Source organism: Cydia fagiglandana, chromosome 18 (assembly GCF_963556715.1).
Source record: "Cydia fagiglandana chromosome 18, ilCydFagi1.1, whole genome shotgun sequence".
NCBI lineage: Eukaryota > Metazoa > Arthropoda > Insecta > Lepidoptera > Tortricidae > Cydia > Cydia fagiglandana.
In genome coordinates this window covers 3,609,564-3,631,125 of record NC_085949.1, presented here as the reverse complement: position 1 = coordinate 3,631,125, position 21,562 = coordinate 3,609,564, and the positions used below count along the sequence as shown (strand labels likewise).

The 21,562-nt window shown below is 41.4% G+C and overlaps 4 protein-coding genes across 7 annotated transcripts in view; 2 read left to right on the top strand and 2 right to left on the bottom strand.

Moving 5' to 3' along the window:
* LOC134673254 (DNA repair protein XRCC4-like) overlaps positions 1-21,562 on the bottom strand; it is a 161,831-nt gene that overhangs the window by 65,210 nt on the left and 75,059 nt on the right. The window lies entirely within an intron of this gene.
* LOC134673672 (two pore potassium channel protein sup-9) lies at positions 698-8,010 on the bottom strand. Of its 2 annotated transcripts, none has more exons than XM_063531683.1 (8): positions 7,759-8,010; positions 7,479-7,666; positions 6,820-7,037; positions 6,235-6,409; positions 5,604-5,710; positions 4,157-4,275; positions 3,545-3,659; positions 698-2,201 (listed from the first exon to the last, which is right to left on the bottom strand). In XM_063531683.1, the coding sequence occupies exons 2-8, from the start codon at positions 7,603-7,605 to the stop codon at positions 2,097-2,099; spliced, it is 966 nt and encodes a 321-aa protein (XP_063387753.1). In that variant the 5' UTR covers positions 7,606-7,666; positions 7,759-8,010; the 3' UTR covers positions 698-2,096. The 2 variants fall into 2 exon arrangements, with proteins under 2 accessions (XP_063387753.1, XP_063387754.1); XM_063531684.1 differs by having other exon boundaries at positions 3,554-3,659.
* On the top strand, positions 8,229-19,824 carry LOC134673581 (bifunctional glutamate/proline--tRNA ligase-like). The gene is made up of 8 exons (XM_063531579.1): positions 8,229-8,382; positions 8,473-8,805; positions 9,962-10,112; positions 10,762-10,875; positions 15,098-15,224; positions 16,340-16,532; positions 18,003-18,174; positions 19,662-19,824. Exons 1-8 carry the CDS (start codon positions 8,346-8,348, stop codon positions 19,822-19,824), a joined length of 1,290 nt encoding a protein of 429 aa, XP_063387649.1. The 5' UTR covers positions 8,229-8,345.
* The window catches only part of LOC134673236 (bifunctional glutamate/proline--tRNA ligase), a 74,685-nt gene continuing 72,957 nt past the window's right edge, over positions 19,835-21,562 (top strand). For 2 of the 3 annotated variants that reach the window (XM_063531189.1, XM_063531187.1), the window contains exons 1-2: positions 19,835-19,964; positions 20,486-20,560. In XM_063531189.1, the coding sequence (XP_063387259.1) occupies positions 19,879-19,964; positions 20,486-20,560 (161 nt within the window). In that variant the 5' untranslated portion in view covers positions 19,835-19,878. Of the gene's footprint in view, positions 19,965-20,122; positions 20,255-20,485; positions 20,561-21,562 lie in introns of those variants that run through there. The other variant, XM_063531188.1, reaches the window with a different exon arrangement.

The following is a 21,562-nucleotide window of genomic DNA, read 5'->3' as shown; positions in this document are numbered from 1 at the left end:
ACGAAATATTTAAAATAAATTAAGGATAAGATTTTTTTTTTTTAATTTAAGTACCCTGTTCTTTAACTCATAGACTCATACAAAAATAAACCGACGTAAAAAAAACTTAAAACAATAACATACGAAACTTACAACAATAAATTAAACTAAAAATCATCATGACAAACAATTTGAACTTCTGTCATTATTATTACAATACATTAAAAATGTGTATAAAATCTTTACTTAAAATACTTATTTGTGTTTGGCATACCTAATTTATTTATTAAGCTTATTTTAAAACCAGACTTACTGTTGTTCGTTTGTTATCAATGTTTCTATGTATTGACTCTATATTATTATTTTATTTAGAAAATATACTAAAAAATCTTGAGGATAACAAAAACAAACCACAAAAATATTATAACAAGTAAAATACCTACCTAATAATAAGTACTTTGCTATGTGGCACAAATTAGGTATTTGGCAATACTTAACCACGAAATTATCTTTGGCACGAAACATTTTAATAAGGAAATTCGATTTTTAATGACCAACTTACTAATTAAACCTATAGTTATATAAATACTCGTAGGAAGTATAATGGAAAGTTCTATTTATATATATTAGGTACAAGAATTTGACACAAAAACATATTGATTATTCACGTCACGTTTGGCTTTAGGTACCTACTGATATTTGGAAATTACATACAAAATTGAATAAAAGGATTTCATCCCACAACATTTACTATAATAAGTTAAATAACAAAACAAATATGCTTTGCAAATATGAATGAATAAATAATTAAATATCTTATTATAAATTGCATTTATGAATAAAAAGGGGAAGCCCTACCAACTTTTAAGAGGAAAAGAAGCACTGCTGTTAATGCATGACTATAGTTCGTTTTTTTTAGCATTAGAAAGAACTTGAAAGAAGGTAAGCGATCTTGACATGTCTTTTAATTGAAAAACGCTTTTTAAAAAGCTGAAGAATATAAATGATCGTATTAGATTCATAATTGTTACATATTTGCCGTAACTTATTTTTAAAATGTGTTTTTCAATTAAAAGACACATCAAGATTGTTTACCTTATTTCTAATGCTAAAAAAAACTAACTATAGCACACTTAAGACGACCTTAGAATAAGTTTAAACTCACTGGTTTAATAAGTTCAAATGCATTATCATCGTCATTTTAGTATTTATTTAATACTGTTATTTTATTTAGGTACAATTAAGTACGTTAAATTCGACGCCGAGGCGAGGTAATTAAAATTAGTTTATATCTCTAATTATTGACTTTTTATTTATCTGAAGTACTTAACGGCGTTTCATTAATTTCCCTTTATCTTCGTCATTCTTTAAGCTTAATCTTAGTTAAGACAGTTACCGTTATTTATTATCATTTCAATTTTAACTGTATTTTTCAACATATTTAATATTTTAGGGAGCCTAGTTTAGAGAGTGCCTTTTGAACCGGACCAAAACCATATTTGAACACGACCGACCATAGGCCTTTATTGTAAATGTTATTTAAATTTTTAAATTGCCCATACTCGTCCAGAAAACGAAATTAGGTGTTAAACTATTTATGTAGGTATGTGTAGTTAAGGCTTAGAGCATTTAATAACCGGAGTCGCCTTTAAGAGCTTACCCCTCTTCCGAAAACCTTGCACAATTGTGCAAACATTTTATGGACATGATTATCTGACATGGCTATTTGTACGTTACGTACAAATCACGTACAAGTAGCCATACATTTAACGTGCCCCTTCCCCGCTAAAATCGCCAGACTGTTTTGCACACAAACCGACAGCCAAGGTGTCTCCAGATACCAGTGGCGGATTTGCCCTAAGGCCCAGTAGGCCCGGGCCTAGGGCGGCAAAAAGTTAGGGGCGGCAAATTGTGACAAAAAAATCACTGATGATAACAAAAAAATACTTAAAATGTAGTCAATATGATGGGTACTGCGAAAGGGGCGGCTATAGGGCCTGGGGCCTTGGGCGGCAAAGACTGCAAATCCGCTACTGATGCCAGATACTAAATGCTCTAAGAGTTAAGGTGGTGATTTTTGCAAAGCTCCACTGAGTAGTGGCTGATTCTCCATGTGTTCAGACGGAGGCTCGTTCAAGTATCTCCAGCGAGCCCCTATGCGTGGAGGCGGGCAGCAGCTCGCCCTCGCACGCCTTGCTCCCCAGGCAGTTACATGAGCACACCTGCATCAAACAGACAACTTTAGAGATACCATAGAGGTAAAAAATTTCGACGACCGGTCTGGCCTATAGTTCGTTTTTTTAGCATTAGAAGAACTTGCAAGAAGGTAAGCGATCTTGACATGTCTTTTAATTGAAAAACGCTTTTTAAAAATCAAAAACTATAACTTATGAAAGCAAAAGAGTATAAATGATCGTATTAGATTCATAATTGTTACATATTTGCCGTAACTTATTTTTAAAACGAGTTTTTCAATTAAAAGATACATCAAGATTGTTTACCTTATTTCTAATGCTAAAAAAACGAACTATAGTGGGTAGTGACCCTGCCTGTGAAGCCGAGGGTCCTGGGTTCGAATCCCAGTAAGGGCATTTATTTGTGTAATGACATAGATATTTGTTCCTGAGTCATGGTTGTTTTCTATGTACCTATTTAAGTATTTATATATTATATATATCATTGTCTGAGTCCTACCCACAACACAAGCCTTGAGCTTACTGTGGGACTTAGTCAATCTGTGTAAGAATGTCCTATAATATTTATTATTTAATTATTAATTATAAAATAATATAGAGATGAAACGGGGGAGGGGCCAAACGACCGAACGAGATACACTTAGAGTGACATTCCATTTCCAACTGCAGCTGCAATACTGTTCATTTTACTATGGAAACGCGTCGCTGTCATTGTCAATTTCCATAGAAAATGAACAGTATTGCAGCTGCAGTTGGAAATGGAATGTCACTCTTATGGAACTTTCAGTAGGAGTAGCAGAGAAAGCCGTATTACTGCTTGTCTGTCAGTCTCACTTTTTGTTTGTTCCCCGCCATACATTTAGTATGGTTTATGGTAGGCAACAAAATAAATAACCCGACCGAATTCCGTAGATTGTTTTTGGTATGTTGACAGGAATGTTAAAACGTGTTTTTAATATTGTCGCATTGCGTATGTTTTGTCCCTCGCGGAGGCACGCGTATACCACTTCTATAGGGTGTTACCTTCTATGAGACATACAATGCGAGAATGATGAGTATGATGACATATTTGTTTATAACTAGGTTACCTGTAGCTTTTCTAAAGAAACGATCAATAAAACGTACGCTCGTTGCGAACTTCGTACACCGCGAAGGGTCAATGGTTAATGCGTACCAAGCTTTTTTAACCCATTCAGCGCTAATCACGACACGTTATCGTTTTCCCTCTACGAACAATTTTCTGTATATACCGGGAAACCCATGTTATCGCGACGTAGCCCTACGACCGTAGCGACCGTCGGCGGTGAATGTGTTAATAAGAACACAGATAGATAATAAAGGTAGAGGTAAAGATAGAAAGTGAAACTAACGTCGCTTACCGAAGCCTGGTCATCGTGGTGGCGGCCCTCGAGACCATGCGCATCGAGTTGCAGTATGGTCCGGGCGGCTTCTTTCTCCTCGTCGCGGGCGTTTTCTTCTGCTTGCCTGATGATAAAGAGGTTATGTTAAGCAATTAAATTAAAAAGTTATACCTACAGACAATAAACAAATACTACAAATCCTAACTTAGGTCCCCGTGCCTTCGCTTGAACCACATTGTGAGATAGCACCCTTTTATCTCAGCGCAAATGAAGCGAATTTATCAACTAGTAGCGCCATCTATCGCGCCACTCAAGTACTAATGTCGCAAATGATGTAAGTGTAGTGTGTAATGTAGATTTTTTCCAAATCAGTTCAGAATTTCAGATGTGTTATAAAAATCGGACAATATTCTCTTTTTTGAAGTTATTTAACCGGTTCGTTGCGTTTTCCATTTTCGAAAACTTTTGGCTGTGACGGCGAACAATTATTTCATGACACGACAGGAGTGCTTTACGCCATAGAATATGATGGCACGCCTGTCGTGTCATACGCCACGCGTTAAAAACATTGATGACACGCCTGTCGTGCCATCCGCACCGAAACGGTTAGCAAGTACTTACATGGTCATAAAGCGAAGCACCAGCAAGTTGATGCTAGCCGCTACCACCGCTAGCCCGAAGAGAATGAACACTAAACTCAGGGCTACATAGCCTGGCTTACTAGTCAACGCTTGGTCGTTCTGAAAAAATAAAACATGCTTGACCTTTCAGAACCCTAAAAATATTACGGTCTTGTTGTCCGGTAAGTATTTATCAAAAAAATATTTAACAGGTACAGAATATCCGATTATAATTAAAATTTACAAGCTTATATGAAACGTGTACTATAAAATGTAATACTTAGCTTGTTGTAAAAGTATAACTTTGATAGGTGAAATTATGTAGATTGAAACCATCGAACTCAAAGAATTTCTGGGCGAATCAACTTTTTGACTGACACAAATCTGTCCACAACTTCCTTTGTTGTAAAAATTCTCGTTTTCATACTGGCTTTTGGTATGTTAAAACATTCAAGGCCCCAACTGTGGGGGTGCTACGGACAGGAAACCTCCCAGAGCGCCAGGTCCCTTCTCATTCCTCTTGATCTAATTGATCCGGGGGTAAGGGAAGGGTTCTTGGACGGTGCACCCCGGGGGCAACGGTAAATAATCTCTTGATTTTCAAGTGATTCCTTACCGGTGCTGCCAATGTCCTGTCGTGGGGGGGTTGAGGGGGTTCCGCACAGGGTGTCCTCTCAATGAGGGAGAGTTCACCCGAGTGTGTGCTGGAGGGGGCCTTCGGGCCGGGCGCCTTTGGGCGCGTGAGGGCACAGGAATGCCGCTGACCTGTATAAAACTGCGGTCCCCGTAACTGTCTAGGCAGAGGGCCTATGATGACGGCCGGGGGGGGTTGCCACTGCTGGCCGGCGCCGGCATGGTGGCCACGAGGATGACCACCTCTATAAAAAATCGCTAAGACAACCTGAGGAGGTGGAACCCGGGGTTTTTCCATCTCCTCCCGGCATGGAGGTTGTCATGAGGGATCAGTGTGTGGTGTCGCCCTGCATACTACCTTCGAGAGGGGGAGCTTCGGCTCCAGGGCCTTCGGGTCCAAGAAGGGGACAGCCTCGGCTGTCGGCAGCAGGCGGTGTTCGCGGTAGAATGCTCTGCGATCCCGTGTTCACCGTCACTATTGCTGCGAGACGGGCATACCGTGGAGGGTTTAGTCGGTATTTGGCCCCTTGGCCACGAGTCCGACATATCCGTCCTAGTTCCCCGGCTAGGCGGAATGCCTACATGCATTACTCCACGTAAAAAAAAAAGGCCCCAACTGTTAAATGTAATAAACAGAAAGTATGTATTTTAGAAGCCCAATTTTTTGGTAGCTCTAGAGACAATATGAGTAACGCAAGAGACACTTAAAACTGTCGGTTAAGAAGTTGATTCGTCCTTCGATCATTATTCGGTGTGATACAATCAAGGCTGAATGTAATCATTTTTTCGCCCGCACTATAATAAAAAAAAATAACCTGTAACGCCACATAGTCCCCGAAGCCGATAGTTGTCAGCGTCACAAAGCAATAGTAGAAGCTGTCGAAGTAACTCCAGCCCTCATAACGAGAGAACACCGCGGCACCTGGAACAAAGTATTTTATATGGCTAATGCCAATGACGACACGTATGCGTTCATTTTTTTTTCAAAAAAAAACGGTCACCCATCCAATTACTGACCACTCCCGACGTTGCTTAACTTTGGTCAAAAATCACGTTTGTTGTATGGGAGCCCCATTTAAATCTTTATTTTATTCTGTTTTTAGTATTTGTTGTTATAGCGGCAACAGAAATACATCATCTGTGAAAATTTCAACTGTCTAGCTATCACGGTTCGTGAGATACAGCCTGGTGACAGACGGACGGACGGACGGACGGACAGCGAAGTCTTAGTAATAGGGTCCCGTTTTACCCTTTGGGTACGGAACCCTAAAAATACAGATCATGTTAAGTACTAAGTAGTAATTTTTGCCTTATATTTAATGTAGTGTATTGATAAATTTTAATTTTAATGTAGTGTATTTTAATTTTAATGTATTTTATTGTAGTGTATTCATACTATGCTCGTAAATACAATAGTTCTGCGATTTCTTTAAGGTTTTAAATTACCTGTAGTAATAATAATACTAGACAACATTCCCGTGGCGAACATGAGGTTCATTTCCGTGGCCTCCGTGGTCTCGCACCGCAGGTAACACTTAGCCCTGCGTATCACAACTGACGCGAACTTGTTCAGACGCTCGCCTATGCTCTGGAACATTACGAGTCCTAGGGGAATGCCCACCTGATAAAAGTTATGAAAAATATATTAAAGAAAAAATTTATGTCGCAAGTAACTAAAGAAAGAAATTAAATAAGTGACAGGTAGATTTCCAATACCATACCTAAATTAATTGTTCCATATATTAAGCGTATATTTTCAATATTCTGATAGAAAACCTGAGGGATTCTTTTGCATGGCAAAACTGATGTTTTTTCTTTTCATTGATTTTGATTATTTTTGCCATTAACGTTAGCCCTCTATGTATCCCTAAAAAATGCATTATCTTTATGTTAAAGATATTTTTAGCTCCAGATTAAAACCGGGCCTCAATAATTTAGGAGGTAAGTAGTTTTTTTTATACCATATTTTAAAGCATTTCTATTACTATCTTATAGCTAAGCTTTACTATGGTGTAAAATTAAGGTACTTACCATGGCATATGCCATACAAAACGCTTTGCCCCCAACAGTCACAGGTGTGGAGTGTCCATACCCAATCATAGCCAGCACAACAGTGGCAAAATAGAATGCTCCGGCAAACTTCCACTGGGGCCCCGCTTTGTGGGGCTTGTTCTCTATTATAACTATCTCTATCATGTGGTAGTCTTCAGGCGTTATGTTGTATTTGCGCATAAGGCCATTCCTCATGTCTGAAATAAAAATAAATGGGCATAAAACAGAACATTTAATATGGCTTTATAGGCAAGAGGCCAAGCAACAAGAAGGTATAAAGGGAAATGCTTGTAACACAATTTTTGAGTCTGTAACTTTGTTTGTATAATCACGAGTCACAACTATGTGTCATGAATGTAAATTCATGTGCTAAGTACTAGGGCATTGTCACTTAACTGTGCACCTTTAACGGCCGGTTAGCAATCGTTACAAAACTGATGGTCAATGTCAAATCCCATAAATTTTGTCAGGAGTGTAACAGTTAGACATTACTGAAACACAACTTAAGGATCGCGCTTTAAAGTACAAGTTAAATGAAAATGCCCACTAAATAGTAAATGTAATCGTCATAATAAAGTACTGGATATATAATGTGGATTGTCTAACATGATTATTTAAAGGAAATTATAAAAACTCACCAGACAGAACTTCCCATCTCTTGCTCTCAGTTTCAGATTCTAAGGCGTCGAAAACTGCCGCGCCAATCAGCAAATACGTAAACGTGCACACCACCAGGGATAGAGTGCGGACGTTTTGACGCTTCATGATGCCACCAGCAATGCACCAATATGCGGCAAAATAATATTTATCGCACCGAGGCGCACACCTGCAAAACAGTCGTAAATATTATCAAAATTAATATTATTCATGACAATAGTAACAAATCGAGTTAAGGAAATTTTCCAATGCTGCATTTACCGTTTTATAAATAAAATTTGTGCTAAATACGATAATGTATATGTGAGGTATTTATATTCTGCACTGCAGATTACAATTAAGTAAAAAATGTAAACGACTAATGATTAATTTGGCTTTCAACAGTCTTCTAATTAAAGTACAGGTATAGAGGAAGCTATTATAAATAATAAAAGACTCGACGTGCTAATTTTAATTAATAAAATAAATAAATTGTTTGTACAAAATCACAGCACAAATGAATACACAAATCGGCAGTCGATGTTTCTATTGTAAAAAAAAACTTTTGTCAATAATAGTGTTGTGCTATTAAAATTCTTATTATCGGTTTCTTATTTTTGAATTAAATCGTATCCACACGGTCCAGCATTGCAAAATGCAGATTGCCACGCGTACATGTGTAAGTGTGGTATAATTTCCAACATGGTATGAACGAAGTTAAATTATTAAAAACGCCTTAAAAGCGTCAAGTGTCACTCTGTGTTTGACATTGACAGTGACAGTTCTTCGTGTGCTAACGTGGGTCGGCTACGCTGTGCCTTTTCCTTTACGAAAATTATTTAGGATCGGCGGCCAAAAATAGCGACACCATGAAGATCTCCTGCAATAAATCTAACCCGCCTTTAGGTAAAAAATATGAGTTTTATACAATAAAGTTGCATTTTCCCTCACATTCAGAACAACTTGTAATTAAAGTACTTTCTCTTTAATTTTTAGGTGGTTTGCTCGCTGTAGAGCTGTACCGGGCTGCCGGGAAGAGTATCGAGGTGTCATGGGGAGCTGACTCCACCGTTACCCTGCCTAATGGGTCTAAAACCGTGCCATATGGAACTAGTAATGATTTGATAAGAATACTGGAGAATGCATTCAATAAAGCTGCCGGACCGCTCCAAAAGGTCACAATGAACCATTGGCTGTCGTTCAGCCTCATCTTGGACGACGAGATCCCGAAATCAATTGACTATCTGGATAAAACGTTGGGTGCATTGACATATCTAGTCGGAGAGGCCTTATCAGTCAGTGATTTGGCTGTGTTTAGTGTGCTTCACGGTGAGTTTTTATCAGATGCCATAAATATAATTTAATATAGTTTTAAAATATACAGTTTTACTAAGCCAGAACTGTAGAGAAGTTTGTAGGAGTGGAGCGTCTAAAAAGTTTAGAGCCCATGATGTAAGATGCTGTAATTATGATTCAACATAACATACAGTGTATGTAATAATGGTAATTTAGGGTTTGTGTTGTGTTGTTGTGTCACTATTTTTGGCTATATAAAGATAATAGTTCAACACAAATTCTGATAATAATTTTTGGATCAAATTTGTACTGTCATGGATGAATGTCAAATGAATTTAACTCACGGTTGTTTAATTGTTTTTAATTGTGTTGAAGCCACATCAAATAAATAATTATTTCTATTTCTGTTTACTACACAGAGTGAGTTGTGGGAGTATGAATTCTAATGTCATTTTTGTTGAAATTAATAAAAGTAAATTCTAAAAAATAATATTTTAAAAAAATTCTCATATTTATATATTTAAATATGATCAACAATGATAAAAATATGCAACAAGGTATTTTATTTTGAAATACAATCTTAACAAAAAAACATACTTTTTCTTAAGGCTTGGCCACATACAGAGCGCGACGCAGCGCCGCGTCCGCGCCGCGTCCACGCCGCGCGACCGCGGCACATGCTAACAGGTTACCGACGTCAAACAGACTGCGTCCCGCCGGTATCACGCCCCGCTTCTGTCGCGCCCCGCGCCGCGCGGCCCCTTGCATCCGCGCGGCGCGTGCGCAGCGCTGCGCCGAGCGAACGCGGCGGCCCGCCGCGTCGCGCAAGGTCACATCAGTAGGATCGGACGTTAGGCAGCGAGCGGTGCGCCGCGTTCCCGCGCGGCCGCGCCGCGTTCACGCGCGCCTTGAGGGCGTGTTGAGAGCGTGAGGCCGGCGCGATCGGCGCGCGCCCTGTTTGACCAGGCTTCGCGTCGGCATCACGCGGCGCGGACGCGGCGCTGCGTCGCGCTCTGTGTGTGGCCAAGCCTTTAGTAACACTTGCAGCCTTTAGATCATATATGGCAAAAATGACCACAGCAGTTTTTAGTTTATTTCTCTCAGAATTTAAAGGACTTTAAGAGGCGAAGCTTGAATCATGTATTTTTTAAATCTGGTCTGCTAAACGGTTAAATTGTACAAATTACAGTATCCAGCAAGTTTAAGGAGATCTCCAAATCCGGTGCCCCCGCCAACATTCTGCGTTGGATGAAGCTGATCCAGGCCCAGCCACCCGTGGCTAAAGCTCTGAAAGAACTGCCTGCAGACACCCTGGAGAATCTCTCCAAGGCATCTTCTAGGTATGCTTTTAGTTTAGGTTTATTCCATAAAAATAAATTTTTGAGGAGAGTCTTTTCAAAAGGGCTTATTCTCTTTAAACAACATTAAAAAATAAGCCCTATTGAAAAGACACTATTCTTCTGTTGTCTGAATTTTTATTTTATTTTACTTTATTAGGTACACTAAACAGACATCGTACAATATCATGGGTAATACAATTGCACATTATGGCTTAAATCTAGCATGAGATCCAAAACAAGTGTACACAGCATGTTTTACAATTGAGCGGAAATATTACAAACTAATTAACACCATATTATAGCTACAGTGAAATATATCAGAGAAGAAATAACTATCTAAACATTACAATATAACGAGTAACAAACTTTATATTATAAAGACTATTAAACATCACAATTGAAACAAACTTAGAGGATTAAGGCAGATGTCATCAGTTAGTGGGACAAGAGAAGAGGACGCCAGCACTTCCTAAACCTCCTAAGCCCTCGACTTCGGCTTCGGGCCTCAATTCACACTCGTTCGTAAACTCTTGTTTACTTAATACACAATGTTTATTACACTAGGTACTTTATGTATTTTAAAATATATTACAACAATTTGGATTATTAATTTTGCGTTGGAATAAATAAATTCTAATTGTAATTTCAGGAGGTCACCACCAGCCGGTGATGCCTCGGGCCCCAAGCAAGAGGGCAAGTTTGTGGATCTGCCACACGCGGAGATGGGAAAGGTCGTCGTTCGATTCCCACCTGAAGCGTCAGGGTAAATAACATGTGATAGCACCAACTAAAAGACAGTATACTTAAACTAAGTTGAATTTCATTCGAGTCAACTTTTAGACCGACACTTATCACGTCTCTAGCGTTGCCAAGAAATCACGTTTCCAATTTCATATTTGTCTAAATTTTAGGTCTAAGTATCAGAGAGCAAATCGCTTGTTTTAACGTCTAACACAAAATTATATAAAAGCACAGAATAAATAATAGTACTAAGTATGGAAGACTCACTCTAACAAAACCCGTCTGTTACTATCAGCACAGATATGGCCGCTAGGTGGCGACAGCGCCACGCGCGGCTTATGGCTTTCCCCAAAATTGGGGTGGAACGGATGTACTTTTAGCTACCTGTAGCAAAGCGACGAAATCACGGAGTGAGCCACGCCTGATAAAAGTAATATATCTTATACCTTTAAACGAGCAATTCTTGTATAAATATGTATAGGAAAACGTTGACGTTGACGTTTGACGTCTCCCGGAAATTTACAATTTTAAATAGTGTATACCTATTAATTTTACAAATACATGAGCCCGACATGCATACACACCAGTAATGCAGCCCTGTGAGTGTGGGTGACTCATAAGGTGGCGTCGATCAGCTGTAATACGGAAGGCTATAATTTGAAAGATCGCCATCGCCATCAAGTCATAAGTGTCAGTGTCATACGTTTATTTAAGTATCCAGTGAAAAATAGTGTTTACATATAATTGTACTCGTAAATCTTATCACTGAAGCGTATTTTGTGCTAGTGATGTTTTCGTGTACCTCATAAGAAATTACACACGTCGCCAAGGGATCAATAGGAGTCCAAAGGACGTACCTTCTACCACAAGAAAGCCAGCTGCAGCAAACGGCGCAGGGCTGAGGCCCTTCAGCGTCCTTACCCACTGAGCCTGGGCTTGCGACAGGACGTCATCAATCAACTTATATTATATTTTTATCCTTTAAATTTTTATGCATATTGTTAGTTTTAGCCTATTTTTAATATGAGCTGTCCCACTAAAGTAGCGTGCCCACACTGTCCCGGTTCTTCTAAGTTGTATGCAGGGTCAAGGGGCCTTAATGTACATATTGGTAAGGTTCACAAAGAAAGTGCCGGGCCCTCTAATTCCGACCCCAGTACAGCACCCGCGCAAGGCGTACCCACGATTGACGCAGGTCTTCATAGTTTGCCTACATTGAAAAAGAATGTCCGGGTGTTGAAGCACATCCCCAAAGGCGCGAGGAACCTTGCTGCAGGCAAATTGACAAAATTGGTCGATGCGTGTCTCCGAACTAATGAGGTTAACGATTGGTCCGCTTTCCTGTCATTTCCTTTTACCGCGCTTAGGGTGCCTGAGGGCGGGACGGCCAGATCTTTAACCTCAAAGGTTAAGGAAAACATTGACAGTTTAAGTTTGTATTTTCCTGATACAGCCGGCCACAAACCGCCATCCTTGTACCGGGCAATAGAAGGGAAAGTTCATGATGGAGATTTGAGAGGGGCGGTTCGTCTCCTGTTGTCCGATTCTTCTCTTGCTCCGTCTAGTGCTGACACTCTGGAGGCTCTGAGGGCTAAGCACCCTGCACCTTCCAGACCACTTGATTTTCCGCCTGAACCTGACCTAACGAGTCCTTTTCTTACAATATCAGTATCCGACGTTACTAACGCAATAGGTTCTTTTTACAATGGCTCTGCTGCCGGCATAGATGGCCTTCGCCCACAACATTTGAAGGAACTCACCTCGCTAAATGTGGGTGACAATGGATACAAACTTCTCGAGTCGCTTACCAAATTGTGTAATTTTCTTTTACGTGGCATGCTTAACCCCCAAGTCTGCCCTTATTTATATGGTGCTAGCTTATGCGCGTTAGAGAAAAAAGATGGAGGTGTAAGGCCCATTGCAATAGGTACAACCTTACGGCGACTCGTTGCTAAGTTGGGTTGCCGTTCAGTAAAGGATGAGATGGCAGCATATTTTCAGCCGCGTCAAATAGGTTTTGGCACTCCTTTAGGTTGCGAGGCGGCAATCCATGCGACTAGGCATTTTGTTGAGTCCCGTGAGAACAGCGATACCGTTATATTGAAGCTTGACGTCAAGAACGCATTTAATTCGGTAGAAAGAGATATAATTTTGGAACAGGTAAAGACACGTGCTCCAACTTTGTATCCCTTTCTCTTCCAATGTTATTCCTCTCCGAGTAACCTGTTCTTCGGTGACAGCAAGATCTCTTCACAAGTAGGTGCTCAACAAGGAGATCCGTTGGGTCCTCTTGTATTTTGCCTTGCAATACAGAATTGTATAACAACCTTGCAGTCACCATTGAACGTGTGGTACTTGGACGATGGCACGATTGGAGGAAGTCCTAATGTAGTCCTGGATGATGTAAGCAGGCTCTTACCGGCTTTACAATCAATTGGGCTGGAGGTAAATCCCACAAAATGTGAGCTGTATCCATGTGGTACCTCAGCATCAGATTCCGTGCCTAACTTCCAATCGGTTTTTCCAGGTCTCCGGCTGCTGAACAAAACTTCATTTTCCTTATTAGGAGCACCCATTTTTCCAGAAGGGGTGAGCTCGGCGGTCCAGGCTAAGACTCAGGCGCTGGAGTCTGCTTTTGTACATTTCAAACACTTGTCGGCGCATGTTTCACTCATCCTTCTTCGAAATTGCTTTGCAATGCCTCGTGTGACGTATATCTTGAGAACTGCACCGATTTGGAGGTTTGATCAAGACGTGCAGGTGTTTGATCGTGTACTTCGACAGGGCTTAGAGGGTGTTTTGAATGTCAGCTTCGATGAACCACAGTGGCGCCAGGCATCACTTCCTGTTCGGTATGGGGGTCTGGGGGTACGTTGCATGCGTGACGTCGGGCTGGTGGCTTTCCTTGCATCATCTCATGCGGCATCAGGTCTTGCCACTAGAATTCTTTCCTTAAATGGTGGCAATATCTGTATTACGTTTCTCCAAGAGGCTCTTTCGGAGTGGTCGTGCCGCCTTGCAGGAGTTGAACGACCAGAAAACCCCTCTTCACAAAGACTCTGGGATGATATTCTGTGCCGTGAGTGGCATAAGGGCCTGTTGGAGAGCGCCGTAGGGAAGGACGTTGCCAGGCTAAAGGCTGTTAGGGAACCTGAGTCCGGGGCATGGTTGCATGCCCTGCCGTCACCACACTTGGGAACCTTACTTGATAATGACACGTTACGAACGGCGATAGCACTGAGAATTGGGGGCAATGTGTGCGAACCACATCAGTGTAAGTGCGGGGCAATGGTGGAGGCGGATGGTCACCACGGGCTAAGCTGCTTGCGGTGTGTGGGCAGGATACCTAGGCACTGCGCCATCAACGAATTAATAAGGCGAGCTTTGGTGTTGGCGAACGTCCCATGTATCATGGAGCCCCAGGGCCTAAGTCGTTTGGACGGCAAGAGACCGGATGGTCTTACACTTGTTCCTTGGGCGAAGGGCCGCAGCTTGCTTTGGGATGCCACGTGTGTGAGTACTTTTGCACCCACTCATCTCACGCGCACGGTGAACAAGGCAGGTGCAGCGGCTGAAACTGCTGCTAGGTTGAAGCACAGCAAGTACGCGAACCTTGAACAAGTGTACGACTTTGTCCCGGTTGCCGTCGAGACGGCGGGACCTTGGTGTGCCGAGGCCAAAGCCTTTATTAAAGATATAGGGCGTCGTTTAAGGGATAGGGGCTGCGACCCTCGCTCTGGTTCTTTCCTTGTCCAACAAATATCACTGGCCATTCAGCGGGGTAATGCCGCCAGTATTTATGGCACATTTGGTCCGGGAGACAATCAGAGTGGGGGGCAATATTTTATTTGTTAAGTTAGTTTTACTCATTCTTAGGTTTATTTTAGTTTATATTTGTTTATTTTAGTTTTAGTTTATAATATAATGTATGTTTAATCTGTTTTATTCTAAAGGTTTTTAATAAAATAGTATACTTACAAGAACACATATATATATATATATATGTATTTCGGGGATCTCGGCGTTTGCCTCTCTAACGACATCGATGAAATTTGCTATATTTCATCGGGGGGTTTCGGGAGCGAAAAATCAATCTAGCTAGGTATTATCTCTGGGAAAACCCGCATTTGTAAGTTTGTATGTTTTTCGAGCACAGCTCGTCTCCCAGACATTTATATACGAAATTTTCTATTGAAGTTTAGTCGTGGATTCAAAAGTTAATTAAAGTCGTTGTAATACCACAGCTACCTGCACATTGGGCACGCGAAGGCTGCGCTGCTGAACCAATACTACCAGCAAGCGTTCGAGGGTAAACTTGTCATGAGATTTGATGACACCAACCCCGCTAAGGAGAACGTCGAATTTGAGAAGGTATGTTTTATTTAAATCGTTAACGAACCTTTGAACGGCACGCCTACTGTGCGCGGCGCGTCATTGTGAATCAGGGTCATCAAAAAAAAAAGGCAAAAAAAACGGTCACCCATCCAAGTACTGACCCCGCCCGACGTTGCTTAACTTCGGTCAAAAATCACGTTTGTTGTATGGGAGCCCAACTTAAATCTTTATTTTATTCTGTTTTTAGTATTTGTTGTTATAGCGGCAACAGAAATACGTCATCTGTGAAAATTTCAACTGTCTAGCTATCACGGTTCGTGAGATACAGCCTGGCGACAGACGGACGGATGGACGGACGGACGGACGGACAGCAGAGTCTTAGTAATAGGGTCCCGTTTTACCCTTTGGGTTCGGAAGCCTAAAAAGGGTCAAGAAGTTTCAACCGTAATTTACTCCTTTTAGGAGTTGTATTTTAGAAAATTCTATGTTTTCAACATTTATTAAACTTACTAATAGTAAGCTCGTCATGTAATAATGTAATAATTATAAATGTATATGCACTTGTATTCCTTAAACTGTTTTGTTATTGGTTAACATATGTATATTTTTTTCTTATTTCTAAGGCAGGCTTAATAGCGTGGGACTTATGGGTAGGGTTTCTACTCAAAGCTTCAGAAATTGGAGAAATCCTAGCCGAGAATTTTCGTGCCTGGAGAAATAAAAAAGCCGAGGAACCAGAAATCCTACCTACGCTCATAAAATGATGTTTCCTGGGTAATATTTAAACATATGGGAAATACGGGAAACGGGATTTCGTGTATTTATAACTTTGTTTATTGTAAAATAATTACCAACTATGAATTAAAAATGGGTAGTAAACTCCAAATGTGCTTAATACTGTCGGTTTTTACAGTTTTCACCTATATTTTGGCTAGTGTGAAACATTCCCGCACAAAAAACTCCGATGTAAAACGGTGTTATACCATAAATCGCTGATATAGACGTAAAGGCCTATGATGATGGGATTAACCCGTGGACCGCCATACACAGACACGTGTGCTGGTAACTAGTATAGGAGTTCCATACTGCGGTAATTCTGGGGCGCTCCAGGGGTTAAAATATTTTTAACTTTATGATCTCATAATTACCAGGTGATCCTCGAAGACGTAGAGATGCTGGAAATCAAGCCGGACCTCTTCACCCACACGTCCCAGTACTTCGACCTGATGCTCCAATACTGCGAGCAGCTGATCAAGGAGGGCAAGGCTTTCGTAGATGACACCCCGGCCGAGCAGATGAAGAATGAGAGAGAACAGAAGGTTGACAGCAAGAATAGGAACAATTGTGAGTTTTATACTAAATTAAACCTTTTAATATCCCAGATTCTATAGTGACAGCCTAGAGCCTCCTCTTCAGCCATCAAAAACGGTGCTACACCATAAATCGTCTGATATGGGGTCATCCATTAATTACGTCACACGTTTAGGGGGAGGGAGGTGGTCAAGAAAATGTGACATATTGTGACATGGGGGAGGGGGGTGACACAAACTTTGTGACGTCACTTTAACTTCATCAGTAACCGAAAATGTATTTAAATTATTTAGTTCGCTGTACATTTAAATAACAAGTTTTTAAAACGAAAATAGTTTTTAATCGTTTAATTTCCTTTCCTAAGCAGTTTTGGGTTATAAAATTACTAATATTTATATCGTCAAAAATATTTTGATAAAATATTAATAATACTTAGGTACTTACTTAATTCGATTTGGCGATTTCGTAGAAAAAATGTGACGTCACACTAGGGGGGGAGGGGTTTGCCAAATGTGACCAAGTGTGACAAGGGGGGGGGGGGAGGGGTCAAAAAACCTAGAAATTGGTGTGACGTAATTAATGGATGACCCCTATAGACGAAAAGGCCTATGATGATGATGATGATGATGATGATAGTGACAGTCCTAGTACAGTCAACTGTAAAAATATGGGTGTAGAGTAGACAACATCCTCTAAAATATGTCCCATAGTTCTTAATTCACTGACATAAGAGTTATGGGACATATTCTTGAGATGAGTTTTACACTCAGATTTTTTTGGCCATAGCAATCCAGCGCGGGAACGCTGGCAGCTTGATGGGCACCTTACCAAGGGCGCAAAATTTTGATAGGTATTTTAATTTTTTTAGCTTTAGTTAAAAACTAATTGTAGTTAATTTTAGTTTTGTATTCATTTTATAACACTTAGTTTACAATAAATGAGTTTTCTCCCCCAGATTTTTACAGTTCACTGTACCATAATTTGTCCAATATATCCGTCATTACACTTTAAATTCAGTCAATAAAACAGGATGGTTGTGTAGTATGGATAATCTAAGTGTCATTTTAGTATCGTGGATGTAAAAAAAACAGTTTAGCTAAGCTCTGGCCGCCAGTTCAGTGCACGGCAGCATTGGCAGGGTCGCCATGAAACGTTTAGGTTTATAGTTACTAAACACACGTCTCATTTAGACCTGATGCAATACTGAGAGCTGATCAAGGATGGTAAGGCTTACCTTTCCTTAGAAAAGTGCTTCACTACTTCTGCTCTACCTTCTGTAAGTAAAGTGTGTAAAACGCAAGAGTTAAAGGCGACGAAAGAGCTTGTAGACAGTCTTCCCTTATAGACGGTCTTCACCACATTGACCTTAAAGGCGCGTTGTAATATAGAGATCCTTATGAGAGACGGCACACCGCTTGCGTGACGTGTGCGTGCAACTAACAACTTAGCGGTGTGCTCTGGCCTTTAAATCAGACAATTTTAAAAGGTTACTTTTCTCCACAGCGGTGCAAAAGAACATGCAACTCTGGGAAGAAATGAAGAAAGGATCATCCACCGGCGTCCAGTGCTGCGTCCGAGCCAAGATCGACATGCAATCAGCGAACGGGTGCATGCGGGACCCCACAATATACCGTTGCAAGCCTGAGCCACACCCCCGGACCGGCACGCAGTACAAGTGAGTCTCTGTCTATTGTGCGAGCGAGATGACATACAGTCGACGGGTTATCCGCAGATGGTCTAGAACGCAAAATGACTAGTGTGTTGTTTTGCCTAAATCGCAATTAGTCTACATCGCGAACGGTCTAGAACGCAAAATGCCCACTTTTTATATCACCACATTTTACATAGGTAGGTTAGGTTCGTTAGGTATCTTCAAATGGCCGAAGGCCAAACAGCACAGAATAGGAGCCCCGCGGAAGCGGGGCTCCGTCGACATCGCTATAAAGTTAAGATAAAACGGAAAAAATAATTCGGGCATTTTGCGTTCTAGACCGTTTGCGATGTAGACTAATTGCGATTTAGGCAAAACAACACACTAGTCATTTTGCGTTCTATACTTCGTTTTTTTTAGCATTAGAAATTAGGTAAACAATCTTGATGTGTCTTTTAATTGAAAAACACATTTTAAAAATAAGTTACGGCAAATATGTAACAATTACGAATCTAATATGATCTTTTATATTCTTCTGCTTTCATAAGTAATAGTTATTGATTTTTAAAAACCGTTTTTCAATTAAAAGACATACCAAGATCGCTTATCTTCTTTGAAGTTCTTTCTAATGCTAAAAAAAACGAACTATAGACCATCTGCGGATAACCCCAGTCGACCAACGGGTGCATGCGGGACCCCACCATATACCGCTGCAAGCATGAGCCACACCCCCGGACCGGCACGCAGTACAAGTGAGTCTGCTAGCTCAGTCTATCAGCCGTTACGAACAATGAGATACGTCAAATACCAGATCGTCTCAGCCATAAGACGTCCACTGCTGAACTTAGGCCTCCCCCTTTGGGGGGTGAATACCATAATCGCCACGCTTGGCAGGCGGGGTGACGATCGCAGTCGAGTACACCGAATTTGAGGGACGCTGCTGCCCGTCCACCGGTGGTCTTGGACGTAGTTTAAAGACATACCCGGGTCAAGTACTAGATATTGAAACGACATGGATTGGATATATCAGTGTCAAACATATCCGATCCATACCATTTCAATATCTAGTATTTGTCGTCGTATCTCATTGTTCGAATACGGCTGTATGGCAAAGTGATAAAGCGATATGGATGGATACGTCGATCTTTCTTCTTCTTCAGTCGTTCCCTCAATGCTAAGAATCATGACATCATGTCTAGGGTTGTGCCGTTCTCAAGAACGTTCTCCGTTTCCTATGGGAAATTATTTTCGAGCGAGAACTTTTCCCGTACAAAACAAGAGAACGTTCTCGAGAAAGGCATAACTCTAATAATGTCCTATTGTTCTGTTTCGTATTCAATCATTATTGTTAATATCACTTGAGGTTATGACTTAAGCAAACGACTATCCCCCTTATTCATAAACGTTTACTAAATTTGACAAGTCGATAATAATCGTATGTCCCTTTCCATTATACAAATACATCGGAAAGGGACAAACGATTATTATCTAATGATGTTATATACTTTCAGGGTGTACCCAACATACGACTTCGCGTGCCCCATAGTGGACGCCGTGGAAGGCGTCACGCACGTCCTACGCACGATGGAGTATCACGACCGCGACCCGCAGTTCTACTGGTTCATCGACGCCCTGGGGCTGAGGAAACCTTACATCTGGGAGTACAGCCGGTGAGTGACGTGCCCCATAGGGTACGCCGTAGAAGGCGTCACGCACGTCCTACGCACGATGGAGTACCACGACCGCGACCCGCAGTTCTACTGGTTCATCGACGCCCTGGGGCTGAGGAAACCTTACATCTGGGAGTACAGCCGGTGAGTGACGTGCCCAATAGGGTACGCCGTAGAAGGCGTCACGCACGTCCTACGCACGATGGAGTACCACGACCGCGACCCGCAGTTCTACTGGTTCATCGACGCTCTGGGGCTGAGGAAACCTTACATCTGGGAGTATAGTCGGTGAGTAACGTGCCCCATAGTGGACGCCGTAGAAGGCGTCACGCACGTCCTATACGCACGATGAAGTACCACGACCGCGACCCGCAGTTCTACTGGTTCATCGACGCTTTGGGGCTGAGGAAACCTTACATCTGGGAGTACAGCCGGTGAGTAACGTGCCCCATAGTGGACGCCGTAGAAGGCGTCACGCACGTCCTACGCACGATGGAGTACCACGACCGCGACCCGCAGTTCTACTGGTTATTACAAAACGCTTTTTAAAATCAGTAACTATCCATGTTGTTTGTACCTTATTTCTAATACTAAAAAAACGAACATATATAGCGATATATATCTGTATAGCGATGCTCAGTCAATAATAATATGTTTTATTCCAGATTGAGTATGACCAACACGGTGCTGTCAAAAAGAAAGCTGACGTGGTTCGTGGAACAAGGGCTCGTCGATGGATGGTATGTAGACATTTTATTAAAGGGGCCCACAGATTACCGGCTCGCCGGACGACATCAGCATGTCAGTTATTCGGAACTGTCACCTTTTGGGCTTTTGCAATAGGGAATATTAGGCAAAGCTCTGCGTAGGTGGCACAACTAGCACATACAGTAAACAAACATCAATGTCACATGGCCTATCGTGAAAGACGACGATCGAAAGTTCGGTTTCTGCCTCTCTATCACTCTTGCATATTCGAGCGATAAAGAGGCAGATAACTTAATTTCGATTTTCGCGTTTACCGGTAGGCCCTTGTTAACAAACCGCCTTGATGCTGTTTAAGGCACAGTATGTATAAGTTAGTCTACGAATTTACTAGAGTCGGTAGTGCTGCATTCTGGCGGCAGAACATTGCAGTAATATATATTAACTGAAAGGCTGATATCGTCCGGCGAACTGGCAATCTGTGGGCCCCTTTACAGTCTCACCACCTCCAATCTAGAGTTAGACCAAGATAACGCAGCGATTTTAATAGCATGAGCTGTGCAAGCTCTTTCTTCTTTGTCAAGTGTGTTGAGATATTTTGTGAGCACCTTGACTGCTTAGGTATATCTGATTGCGACTGGACAATAGTAGTTTGTGTTACAAGGGATCAAAATGATATATGTGACGTCCCACGGGAAAAGGTACCTTATGGTTGGCACTTACGCTATTATTAACGCCGCTCCAATATTATTGCGGCGCTATGTGACTTAAGTGCCAGCCGCCATAAGGTACCTTTTGCCGTGGAACGTCACATATTTCCGTCAAAGGCGTACATTGAATCCTGAATGTAGCGATGGATTCCACAATACGTTCGGGATTCTAAAGTAGAATCCTGAGCGTGATCAAGTGTTAACGCCCAAAGCGAAATAATTTTGATACCGTGTGACACATACTGCTTTTCACATCTATGAGGGAATTATGATGCTTAAACAGATTATTTAAGCTAAAAAAAATAATGTGCAAAAAATGTACAAATA

Bases quoted from the DNA above. Each gene is read 5' to 3' on its own strand.
- LOC134673672 (XM_063531683.1), bottom strand. From the start codon at position 7,605: ATGAAGCGTCAAAACGTCCGCACTCTATCCCTGGTGGTGTGCACGTTT. The intron at 6,410-6,819 runs GTAAGTACCTTA...AACTTTTATCAG, and splicing joins TTTGTATGGCATATGCCATG to GTGGGCATTCCCCTAGGACT. The intron at 5,711-6,234 runs GTAATTTAAAAC...ACTTTGTTCCAG, and splicing joins TAGTATTATTATTACTACAG to GTGCCGCGGTGTTCTCTCGT.
- LOC134673581 (XM_063531579.1), top strand. From the start codon at position 8,346: ATGAAGATCTCCTGCAATAAATCTAACCCGCCTTTAG. The intron at 10,113-10,761 runs GTATGCTTTTAG...TTGTAATTTCAG, and splicing joins CTCTCCAAGGCATCTTCTAG to GAGGTCACCACCAGCCGGTG. The intron at 10,876-15,097 runs GTAAATAACATG...GTAATACCACAG, and splicing joins TTCCCACCTGAAGCGTCAGG to CTACCTGCACATTGGGCACG.